This window comes from Myotis myotis, unplaced genomic scaffold (genome assembly GCF_014108235.1).
Source record: "Myotis myotis isolate mMyoMyo1 unplaced genomic scaffold, mMyoMyo1.p scaffold_m19_p_6, whole genome shotgun sequence".
NCBI classification, from domain to species: Eukaryota; Metazoa; Chordata; class Mammalia; order Chiroptera; family Vespertilionidae; genus Myotis; species Myotis myotis.
The window spans coordinates 91861359-91873927 of NW_023416368.1; the positions used below are offsets into that span (position 1 = coordinate 91861359).

A 12569-nucleotide genomic window follows, 5' to 3' on the forward strand; every position below is an offset into this window, starting at 1 on the left:
ATCAGGGAATGAGAAATATTGAATAGATTCCTGAGCTTATTGGAAGCTTCCTGATCACTTTCTAATGGAAGGTCAGGCTTTTAGGGGACTCAGGAGCCGTTAGGTTAGGTAAGGAAGTGACTGTCTTGTGGCCTGGACAGAATCCATTAACATCTTTCTCCAGGAAAAGCTGCAATCGTGAGCTATTTGTAATGGATATTGATTGCTCAGAAAAGGAGATACACATAACTTTAAACCTCAGGGGTCTCTAAGGATGAAAGACATAGAAGGGAGGGGGCCTTCAGGATCACAGGAGTGCTAGTTGGGAAGCAATCGTATCAGAGGTGACTTACAGAATCACAGATAAGTGGATTTGAAAGTCAGTGCTTCTTGCTCAAGGATAAGGGTAATTTGCTGCCAGGAGAGCAAATACAACACTTATTGGGTACACACTATTTGTCAGGCACTATTCTAAGCACCGCACATGTATTATTTTATTTAGCTTAAAACAATTCTATGAAATTAACTGCTATTATTATCCTCATATTACACTGTGAGAAAAATCAAAGTCAAATAATTTGCCAAATGAGAGAACCAATGAAGTAGTATAGTCAGAATATATCCACCCAGGACGTCTAACTCCAAAGACTGTACTTTCAATGCCCACCATGCTGCTGGTGTAAATGTGATTTTGTTCAGGAAAAGGCACATGCCTTCAGACTTGTGCAAGAGAAGTTAATGTATCTCACTCCCACTCTCATTTTTCATCCACCAAACTGCCCAGCCTTCTCAGCCACAGTAACAATGGTGCCCGGGTTTACACAGCCAGGAAAGGGAAGGAAAGCCAGGCAGCTGTCACCTCCCAGGTTAGCCAGACTCTGTCTGAGCTGCTGCTGTTCATGTGGCGCTGTATTTGGAGATGCACCCGAGACTTTAATCATTTTACTGTTCTCCTGGCCACTCTCTAGGGGGGGCTAGTGACCCTGGAATTTTTTGTGTGTGTGGGTTTTACAACTACTTCAGGTTCTGGAAATGCTTTCTCAACAGAACAGGGCTCTGCCTGAGCGATGTATTAGCTCAGTGTAGCGTGCCTGGGGAAGCTCTCTGCTCCTGCCTCCACCATCTGTGTGCAGAGAAGGAAAACCAACAGTATTATTGACGCTTGGCAGCAGACAGTGGGTGAGGAGATAGCAGGGGTCAAGAAAGGGGCAGAGCCTTGGATGAAACCTTCTTCCTTGCTTTAATAAAATAAAGAATGCACCGGGTGAGTGGTCATTTTAACACGTAGGAAAGAGAGAGGGTCTGCGCTGCTCTTTCCTGACTCCCAGGCACCTGCTAGCCCTTTCCACCCTTCTCATGTGCTGCCCACTGCAAAGCTCTATGACAAGTATTTTATAGGTGAGGAAGCTAAGGATGAGAGGGCCCAGACATACAGCTGTAAAAAGCAACACAGAAATATGCGTATAGGCCTCAGACCAAAGCTACAATCTCAGCTGTTACCCACTCCACTTGGGATGGCCTAGCAGTCACCAATGGGACAGTGACATCACAGGTGATCTTTGAATGACCTTAGTTTATTCCTGGGAAAGGTGACTGATCTAGAAAGGGGCTTGCTGGCAGTGGGTGAGCTTTTTATGGCAAAGGAGGGGACAGGGATGAGGTAGAGGAAAAGCTGAGATTGGCTTTTACGTTTTTGCTTTTGTAGAGGAGGCTTCATGGGTTCTTTCACCACCAAAAGGAAAGTGGTCATTGATTAGCAACAATCACCATCTGTTCTTTGAGACTTTCGATGAATCCCAAGGCACTGCTCTGAGACCTGCCAGCCACTCCCTCCCCTGGGGTTGGGAGCTCTGGGATCAAAAACGTTTTCCTGTTGGGCTAACTTATAATTTAAGCAGGAATCCAACTCTGCCGGTTACTGCTCTGTGACTTGGGGCAAGAGGTTCCTCTGCCAGGGCTTTGGCTTTCTTGAGTGAAGCGGACAGTTCCTTATGGGGAGAAGCCCCTATCCAGGGCCTCAGCAGTAACCGGGGGGGGGGGGGGGGGGGGGTGTTGAATAGAATGTAAATGGGAAGCACATCAGGCTGGAGATGATAATGGATTACATACGAGGCATTTTTAGCTGACTCCTGTAAATAAGTATAGTGAATTACTATGATTACAGGAGCAAACTGGGAAAACTATTGAGAAACATTTTCCTTAAAATGACTTTAAAATACCTTAAATGGAATAATTTACTCAACTATTGTGCTAGACGCTGACTACCTATGGCAAGTTCTGAACAAGTAGCGCAGGGTAGAATACAAGATAGGCTCGTCAAATACTGGTTTAGAGTTAAAAGAAATGTGTTGCTTTTTTAAGGTAATGAAAATAAAGCCCAATGAAGTTGAGTAACTAGTGAACAATAATACATGTTGATAATTCTGGAAATAGGATCCAATTCCCCTTCAATTCAATCGATTAGTGTATGAGAAGTTATAAATTAGGCTTTTTAACTCCAAGAAAAAAATGTAATGGAAGGAAATGCAATCACATATAGTATGCTGTTCAGATATGATGGAAATGTAAAGCATTGTGCTAGAACTGTTTTGGAAAGTTTAGCAAACACAAGTGGTGAGGAAAAAGAGGTAAAGTAGTGATAAATCTTATATTTTTTGGTTGAAAGACAGTAGATAATTCCTAAGGTTGACAAATGTACAAATGGAAGTATAAGTAACTTACTTAGAAATATCGAGGTCGCTGGTAGTGGAAATAACTCACGGTATTGAATATTTAGTGAATAATGAGTAGGACCAGGAATGAGAAAGATTGGGGCAGAGGCTCCTGTCTTTCATTATAAGTCTTTGAATACTATTTGGTATTTTAAACTATATGTATTTTTATGAAATAAATATTTTTCAGGGGGGTAAGTCAGGTATCCAACATGATATCAGTAATCTAATTAAGAAAGTAGATTTCAGGCTTATGTAAATGGGTAAGTAACTTAGACAATTTTGATGAAAATTTAATGCTTTTATTTTATGATTGAAACACCCAGAGAGGCAATTTCTTGACCTTCACTATTATTTTCCCCTATTATTTCAAATTGGCTTCCCCTAGTGGAGAGTTAGGCAGAGCAGGCAGAGGTGAGTGTGTCCGGGGGTGGATTCAGCTAGCACCAAGACTGTGCCATCATCATCCCTCCATGGTGCCAGGACAATGTAAAACTGAGAGACAAAAATAGAAGCTGATCCAAAGGCTCATGTGCAAAGTGGGCCCATAACACTGCAATAGAGGAAGCATCCAGAATCAACTGGAATTGGAGGGAGAGGTAATTTGAGGAGAATTGGCTGGAATAGGAGGTGGACTGGAATAGTTCCAGAGATGGGAGCCCGTGCCTGCCACTAGGCTTGTGTGAATTCTCCATACATGTCAGCATGTGAGAATCTTTGCATTAAAGAGGAAGGGGCAGAAAAGAACGTCAGACTGTCATACAAAGGGAGGACTCAAAAATTGAACAAATATACTTGCATATACACTGACATACACACAAAGGATAAATTGATCTCTTGTTTTGAATTTCCATGTATGATCTTTGTGAGCCACTCAAATAATGAAATAGAAGGAATGACCAGTCTGCAAGTGATCAGGACAAAAGCCTCCTTTGCTGCAATGCTGAAATAGCCTCACTGGCTGACAGCATCGCTAGACATCTGACTGATGACAAAATATCTGCATCTGCTTTTTGATAAGAAGTCTAGCACGGTGCCGAGACCGGTTTGGCTCAGTGGATAGAGAGTCGACCTGCGGACTGAAAGGTCCCAGGTTCGATTCCGGTCAAGGGCATGTGCCTGGGTTGCGGGCACATCCCCAGTGGGAGATGTGCAGGAGGCAGCTGATCGATGTTTCTCTTTCATCGATGTTTCTAACTCCCTATCTCTCTCCCTTCCTCTCTGTAAAAAATCAATAAAATTAAAAAAAAAAAAAAAGAAGTCTAGCACGGAGAGCTTATTTCTTCTGGGTGATGGGTTTCCTTACCTCTTTGCTTTAAGGAGCACTGCCAATATAGGACAATTATAATCAAGGGTTCAATAATAACATGAAGATATAAAGTGATTTACTATGTTGATTAGATGCAGTGATTAGAATATCTTGTATTACATTACAGTACTTAAAAGATGACAGTGCAATTTTTCTTTTTTCACAAGAATAATTTTTACTAGTGGATTCAGAGGGTGTACACACAGAGGAGAAGCTGTCATGGTTTTTAGAAGAATAACTATGTCACGAGGAAAATTAAAAAATCCACTAAGTTAATGATGTTAATACTCACATTCATGTGGTTAAAATCTTTCCCATTTTCACACCCCAATTTTTCAACTATGCATATGTTAAATCTATAATTTTCCCCTCGCTACTAGAGATGCAAAGACATTTCTTTGGGCAGTTTATTTTGGTTTGCATTATCTACACTCCTTCTCTAGATCATTCAAAACTTTTAATAAAAGCAGGCTGCCTCTGCTGGGCTCTCTCCATGTGCCCTCGGACTCAATGTCCATCCTTTTCACCCCTTTTCTGCCTAAGAATGACTGCAGCAGGGAAATTTTCTTCTTCTGGTTTCCTTCCGGGTTTGTCCAAAAGGAGAGAATAGGCAAGAATTAGAGAGAGATAAATGCAGCTGGCATTTTTATTTTCTGATCCTTCCAAATAGGGCTGGAAGTTGCTGTGACTTCTATACCAAAGTGCACCCTCTCCAGCAGCAATATCTCTCTCTTTCTTTCTCTCTCTCTCTCTTCCATCCCCCCGTCTCTCTCTCCCCCACCCTCTCTCTTGTTCTCCCAGTAATGGCTCCCTTCATTGGTGACTTTTGACTAAGGGTGGTACTAGCTGCTATTGATAGTCGCAGGGTGTTTTACCATATTTTAATTCTCCTGAAACCCTACCACAACTTTTTACAAAATAAATTCTCCTCCTGCTGCTCATTTCCTGACTACTCATTAATTATCCCCATTTGAGCGTGGCATTTGCCTGGACTTTGATGGCTACAAAGTGAAAATTCTTCTTAGTTTTATGCAGAGGTAGCAGAAATATTCATTCCTTTCTCTCGTTTGGTGCCATATGCAATTACAATGGCCCTAAAGTAGATCAGCTTGTAGTTGAGTAAGTTGCATCAAATCTCATGAAATTCAGTTCCTTACAATCTTAGAAAATAGGCAAAAAAATTTAAAGAATTAAGTCATTTCAAATCATTCTCTCCATCTTCTCATTATGCCTTGCTCCTATTCACAACACCTCTTCCAAGCATAAAATGTGGATACAAAGAGACATGGTTGATGGGGGTCACAAGGAGAGAAAGCTTGGCTTACAGGAAAGTAATGTATCCAAGCAAAAACATTCTCAGTCCAATCATAAAATTTGGGGGGTATAGTTGGGGGATGTAAGAAACTCATAATCACACAGGCTGGACTAATCATAAAGCTTTTATAGACAGATGATTCCAACTTGACCTTGATAACAAGAAATGATTTGGGATCCATTAGGAGTTTAGAGAGCATTTCAGGAAAAGGTTACATTTTGGTAATGACAAAGCGGTTCAGCAGTAACAGATTGTGTGCAGTGGGTGTTTGGGAGTAAGGGAAGATGGAGTAGATAAAGTTCCTTGATAGAAGAGCTTGAAAGTTAGGTAGAAATATTAAAATTAGATGTATTCATCAACAGAAAAACATTGAAGTTATATGTTAACCATGACCACCACTGGAAAGAATTCTGTTCTAGCAATTTAGTTAATTTAACAGGATTTTGGAGCTGTGATGGCCCTATCCTCAGAAAGACCATGTTGGACTTTCAGGAAGATGTGGAAGCCAATAGAGGCCAAAGAAATCTATATATATAAAAGCCTAAGTGACCGGCCAACCAGCCAGTAGCTATGACACGCACTGGCCACCACGGGGCAGACACTCAGCGCAGGAGCTGCCAAGCTGTGGTGAATTGGCAGCTGTGGTTCTCAGGTTACACACACAGAACCAGAGAGGAGAGAGCCTGATTCTGGGGTGCATCACCCGAGAACCGCCCTCTTTCAATCCAGGACCTCTTGGGGGATGTTGGAGAGCCAGTTTTGGCCCAATCTCTGCAGGGCAGGCTGAGAGAACCCACCGGTGCACGAATCCATGTACCAGACCTCTAGTTCTTCCATAATGGCCATGTGGAAATCTTGAAATCTTTAGTTAAGAGAGTGCTACAGAGTTATAGTGCTTTGGTAAATCTCTGCACAATAATGGAGAGATGGCAGATAAATAGACTTTGGATTCAGTCCTGTATGTGGAGATTGAAAAGCTTTCAAAGTGTCTAGAAACTCGCCCAGAAGTGGATGCCCACAGGAAAGTTTCCCTAGTTTCCATTTCTGGGAATATTAGTCAATAATAATTCTTTAGGCCTATGCTACATCTATTAGGACATACTGTTTGATTTGCAGTCTGAAAAAACCAATCATGCAGAAAAGGCCAAAGAGATTAAAATGATCAGAGTTGGATGCAAAGTCCCTTTGGCATGGAATCCAGTAAGATTATAGGTCATGAAGTGATCTATGCTTTTTAATCACCTAAATGGTCTGCATATGACTTTTTCTTTTTATCTCATAGGGAAGGATAAGGAATACAAAATTAGTAGAGGGGAAATTAACATGTTTTTGAACATTTAATAAAGGCTAAAGCCTGTGCTATGTTCTTTGAATTTTCTCATTTAATAGCAGTATTATTAAGCCAGGGTGTTTAAATAGTTTGTTCAAGATTACACGGCAAAGGGCTTCTTTTTTTAATTTAAATTCTTTATTGTTTAAAGTACTACATGAGTCTCCTTTTCCCCCTCTTGATCTCTTCCCAGCCATTCCCACCCCCCAGCACATGCCTTTATCCCCCTACTGTCTGTGTCCATGGGTTATGCTTATATGCATGCATACAAGTCCTTTGGTTGATCTCCCCCTCCCCACTTCCCCTTCCTTCCCTCTGAGGTTGGACGGTCTGTTCATTGTTTTTATGTCTCTGGATCTATTTTTGTTCATCAGTTTACATTGTTTATTATATTCAGCAAAGGGTTTTAAATTAGGACAGTCCATTTTCAACAATCAATGTTTTTCATGTGCTATTCACCTGGTGTACCTGAGCAGTAGTTTGTTTGAATATTATACATGCTCAACTCGGTAGATGTGTGTTTTCTTCCAAGAATTTCTTCCGAGGTGTGCTGGAGAGCTAAGCTTGCAGCCAGACCTGTATTCCTGATCAACATCAAGTCTCTAGTTAAAGGAGACCACTCTCTATCCCTACACTTTCACGGGGCTTTCTTTTTCTTTTCCTTTTTTAAATTCCCTCATTGTGTTTGAAAGAAAATAAAAATTGATGTTATTTATTTACTTATATTTTCATATATTTTAGCATCTCCATATATAAAGTATTAATAAGAACTAAAAATAAAACTATAATTCCTTACTCAAAGAGTTGGTGGTTTTTTTTTAAAGGTTAGGGATAAATAATTGTGACAAAAAATACTATTGATCCTCTGAAATTGTATATATATTAAGTATTGTATATTAAAAATAACCTTGGAAAATGTATCATGTTGAAGTGACTATTTGTATGCTATAAAAATTTTGAATACCAGCTTTAAGGAACTTGAAATTTAGGTAGGCACCAATTTTATATTTTTGAGAGGAAAAGTCATTCTAATATCCCTTACACCTGTGTAGTTTCCAAATACAACTTTGAGATTATCAATTGTTTCAGTATACATGTAGAATAAAAACATAGAATTTAGGCCTGAGAGATACTTTTTAAATCACCTTGTTCTGGCCTCTCACTAGTTAAGGTAGATGTCTAAACTTAGGTGAAAATTCCTTAACAGGGTCTAATAGAATATGAATAGGGCTTCCTTCTAAACTTGAATAGATTGTCATTGAACTGAATGTTCATTTATTTAGCTCACAAATAAGTATTTCTTATGGTCTTTGTGACCATTGACTCGTCATATTGATATAAACTGAATATCCATGCTGAGAATAAACTGAGTATCTATGCTATGTACTCTGGATATAATGAGAAAAAATAGCTTCAGTCCCTGCCCTAGAAGATATTCATTCACTTGGGGGAGGCTGAAATGACAACCAAGACCTTTATTCACACATTTGGATTCCCAGGGTGTTAGGCAAGAACAAAATGTATTGTGGCATCTTAATGCCCAATTAACTTATTAAAATGCATGCATATTATGTAAAAAATATTCCAAATGACTTTCCTGTAAAATCCTCAAGGTCTGGAATAGCTCTGTTAATGACACTGTTAGAAAAATATTGCTGCTTCTACGGCAACATTCCCACTTGGAATAAAGTCATTTTTGTTGTGGTCCTCAGTGATGGAAGCCACTGCGTTGCCAACAGCCCATGCTCCAGAGTCTGTTTAAGCTAAAATCCCATTCAGAAAACCATGGGATGGGTTTCTTCCCTGCTCTAAAAGCTTACAGCTCTTTTTTAGCAGCCGGCCTATTTGCTGAGCTGCAGAAAATCTCTTTCATGAAGAAATTTTATTTCAGATTCAGAGTGGTTCAAGGCTATGAAGGTCATTAAGCCATTTTCCTCATTTTTCAAGTGAGGAAACTGACACCCACAGAGCCTAGGAAACTTGCAACTAGAGGGAACTAGATCGCTAAGCACCTGTCACTTGCCCACTATGGCTTCCACAACACCATGTTTCTTTGAGACCTTCGCCAATGCAATTTCTTCATTATTAGAGAACTTGCAGTCACCCATTATGAGGCTATTTCAAGAAGAGTTCCATGTACTCATTCAACACTGATCTGGGTCTTCACGGATTTTATTCCAAGCAGAGTGGCTGGGATAAGAGGAATGACACCAACAGGGTGTCTTTCTTTCTCCGTGGCAACTTTCCTGAGATGTACCACTTGTTAGCCTATATCTTCTATTGATTTAGCATTTAAAATTTTAGGAAAACTGTAAGATAGATATTCTGCTCGACACTTTGCCTATTTACCTCCTTTATCCCTGCGAATCTCTGAGGGGCAGGAGAGTGTTTGCAGTTAACATTATTATGTAGATTAGAAAACTGAGGCTCTGAGAGGCAACCTGTCCAGGTCACATACCTCATAAGTGACAAAGCTGAAATCAAACTCTGGTCCCCCTAAGCCCAAATCCATGCTCTACACTCTGCACCAGTGTCCTCATCAAGTGCCTCTACTCTGCCCCAACTTAAGCAAAAGCAGTATTTGCTTTCATGCAAGGTAATCCTATGTGCATAGTCTGGTTTTAGAATGAACAGTACCTTGCTTAAATGTATAGAGCATTTTGCATTTCCCAAATGTTTTGCATCCTTTTTTATTGCTTGCTCAACGAGAAAAATCTTCATAAGTGATTTTTGCAAGTCATAGTCATATATTAAAAATAAAACAAACAAAACAAAAAAAAGCAAGGAGTACGGGCCCTGAGCAGGGATGGCTCTGGCATTCTATAGCCTCAGAGGCAGAGAAAGATTACAACTTTTAAAGTTCCTTGGGTTTGGGGGACTGGGTAAAAAAGGTGAAGGGATTAAAGAAAAAAATAAATAAATAAACACCTCATAGACACAGACAGCAGCATGGAGATTACCAGAGGGAAAAGGGGGCTGAGGAAGGTGGAAGAGGGAAAAGTGGGGATGCATGATGATGGAAGGAGACGAGACTTGGGTGGTGAACATACAATACAATGCACAGGTGATATATTATAGAATTGCACACCTGAAGTCTATGTAATTTTATTAACCAATGTCACCCCGATAAATTCAATAATTATTAAAAAATTAAAGTTCCCTGGATTTGGTCAATGTCCTAGATGGATAAGCCCATCACTATCAAGCCCAAACTTGGTATAGAATTGCCATTTATAGCTAGTCTCTAAAATACCAAGTCACTCTGTTAAAAAGCAAAATGAAGAATATTATAAAAAGTTATACGTGGGAATCACAGAAGCTCATGTTTGTGATCTGTGGAAATCTCATTAACACCACTGAAATGTCAACGACGCCATGTGACCTGGTGAGCCAGCAACCTTAGCCACCTAACATTACATAATGTAATGAGAACTCACTGGGTGGGGAGCAGGAGATGTGTCACTATGTCACAACATTTCTATACAATGGCCAGTGCAATGAACGCATCCACTTCCATTTGCTTTGGCTGCCTTGACTATACTGCGTAAATTTACATAAACACAGCATAGATGCCAGTCTAGTTTATACTGCAGTAACTCCAGTTAGCAACACCAATGCCCCAGAAACTCCAGCCTATAGTTCCCAGAACCAAAGACTCAAGAATGGTTTATATTTAAGTCAAATCAAGGTGCTGCAAGGTTGAAATAAAATGTGGGAGTTAGTCTTCTCACCTACCTACAGCTACAGAAATAGATAGACTATGGAAGTCTATTTAGATCAAGAAGAGAAAGAAAAATAAGAAATGAAATAGTGATAAAGGATTTATCCAGCAGGCATGAATAAGCTGCAGGAATAAATTCTGTAAAACATTGTGGCTAACCCTAACCGGTTTGGCTCAGTGGATAGAGCATCGGCCTGCAGACTCAAGGGTCCTGGGTTCGATTCCAGTCAAGGACATGTACCTTGGTTGCAGGCACATCCCCATGTAGGGCGTGTGCAGGAGGCAGCTGATGGATGCTTCTCTCTCATCGATGTTTCTCTCTATCCCTCTCCCTTCCTCTCTGTAAAAAAATAAATAAAATATATTAAAAAACAAAACAAAACAAAAAAACCCATTGTGGCTAAAATCTACTGTCCATAGCTAAAGTCTAAATCAGGTCCTACAAAAGTCTGAACTTGCTCCGGGTTCAGCATTGCCCGTTTTTTAAAAAATAATCTTAGACACAAAATCTGAACTTTGGTACCTTTTTCCTCATCTGTGGTTTGAAGCATATATCTCTGTACCCTACCAAAAAGATGCCTTACTCATATTTGCTGCTCTGGAGCACAACAGTATCTAATTTATAGATAATCCTAAAGTTGGGTTTATTGAATAAATTAGGATTTTGTCTTCTTATTGCCTAAGGTGCTCACACATCATTAAGAAGCAGCATTGTTTGGTGGCTAAAAGTATAAGTTGAGCTTAGAAAGCCAGTATTTGAATCTTAACTATATGACCCACACATGTAAACCTGGTCAAGTTCTATAAGCTCTCTGTGCCTCACTTTCCTCAAATGTAAAATATATAATAGTGTCCACCTCAGAAGGTTGTTACAATGACTAAATGAGTTAATATACATAAAGCCACTAGGACAGAACCTGCACATAAAAAAACATTAGTATGTGTCAGCAAATATTACCGTGTTGAAAATAGCTTCATTAATTTTGTCAGTGATATCCTATTAAAGTTATTTATGGATACTGAAATGCCAGTGAAGAGCAAGGGAAAGAGAAGGCAATAGTGAATAACCAAAGAGCAAGAACAGACATCTTGCACATCCCAGGTGCCCCAGGTTACTTTCATGTCCTAAAGAATAAACAAATCAAAGCATTTTAACAATGCTCTTGCACAAAGCAATGCATTGCTCATTAGGTCAGGACTTTGAAAATGAAAGGCATCTCCTCACAGTTGCAAAAGAAAACTAGAATGCAGGTTTGCTATGTAATCTCCTTATTTGAATTCTTATTACAGTTTGCATTATTTTTTATTAGAATACCCTGGGCAAAAGATGTTTATTATACATTTTGTCTTTGAGGCCATTAATTTGCTAGCATTTCCTCCCCATGCATACTCATCGTGGTTAATTTGCTGGCACTTCCTCCTCATGTATACTCATTACAGTCCCACTAGGGAAGCACTTCTGATTCTCTTACATTTAACTTAGAGGTTTACTTGTCTTAATTTCACATTCCACTGAAAAATAGAAGTAGTTTCCAAAGGGATAAGGCAACACAATTGCTAATTTTGTCTTTAAAAGACATAGGTAATCCACTTAGAATTAGACCCCCTTGGAAACATAGGGTTGGAAGACTTTATACTATCATGATATGAGCCTATTCGTGGGTTCCTTATAGCTCTTGGCCTATCACGTGAAAATTCAGCTTTGTGCCAATTTAGATGCCACCAAAGCAGTCCATGAGGAAACTGGCTGGCACCTTTACATAAAGTCAAGAATTGGTCCTACTTCACCAAGCTCAGAGTCTGTTCTATTTGTAGTTATTCACATTCAGTTGTCAATTGAGCTGCAGTTTTGCACTAACGTCAATCATCAGTTTCTAGACCACAGGCCTGGGCTTCTGTCTCTGGTTCCTGAAGGGCACCCCAGGTCCTAATGGCATTAGAAATTGGAGCTAAAGCCCAGCTAACTATATAGGACTTAGGCCTCATTAGCATTTACTTTGGGGAATGAAAAAGTATGATTTGCTGATACACAGAATATTATAGAAGACTTTATAGGCACAATTTTGAATAAAAGAAAATAACACAAAAGAGTATATTCTAGGTGATTTTGTTTCTATAAAGGGCAAAACCAAGCAAAACTAAGTGGGAATAGTGGTTACCTCTGGGGAGAAAAGAAAGAGACTAAGATAGGATAGGAGGTTTTC

The 12569-nt window shown here is 39.7% G+C and overlaps 1 protein-coding gene across 1 annotated transcript in view; it reads left to right on the forward strand.

Moving 5' to 3' along the window:
- The window catches only part of ADAM7 (ADAM metallopeptidase domain 7), an 87405-nt gene extending 75109 nt beyond the window's left edge, over positions 1-12296 (forward strand). Inside the window, exon 22 of the mRNA XM_036314068.1 lies at positions 12039-12296. Coding sequence (XP_036169961.1) covers positions 12039-12296 — 258 coding nt within the window. The remainder of the gene's footprint in view (positions 1-12038) is intronic.
- The last annotated feature ends 273 nt before the right edge of the window (positions 12297-12569 follow it).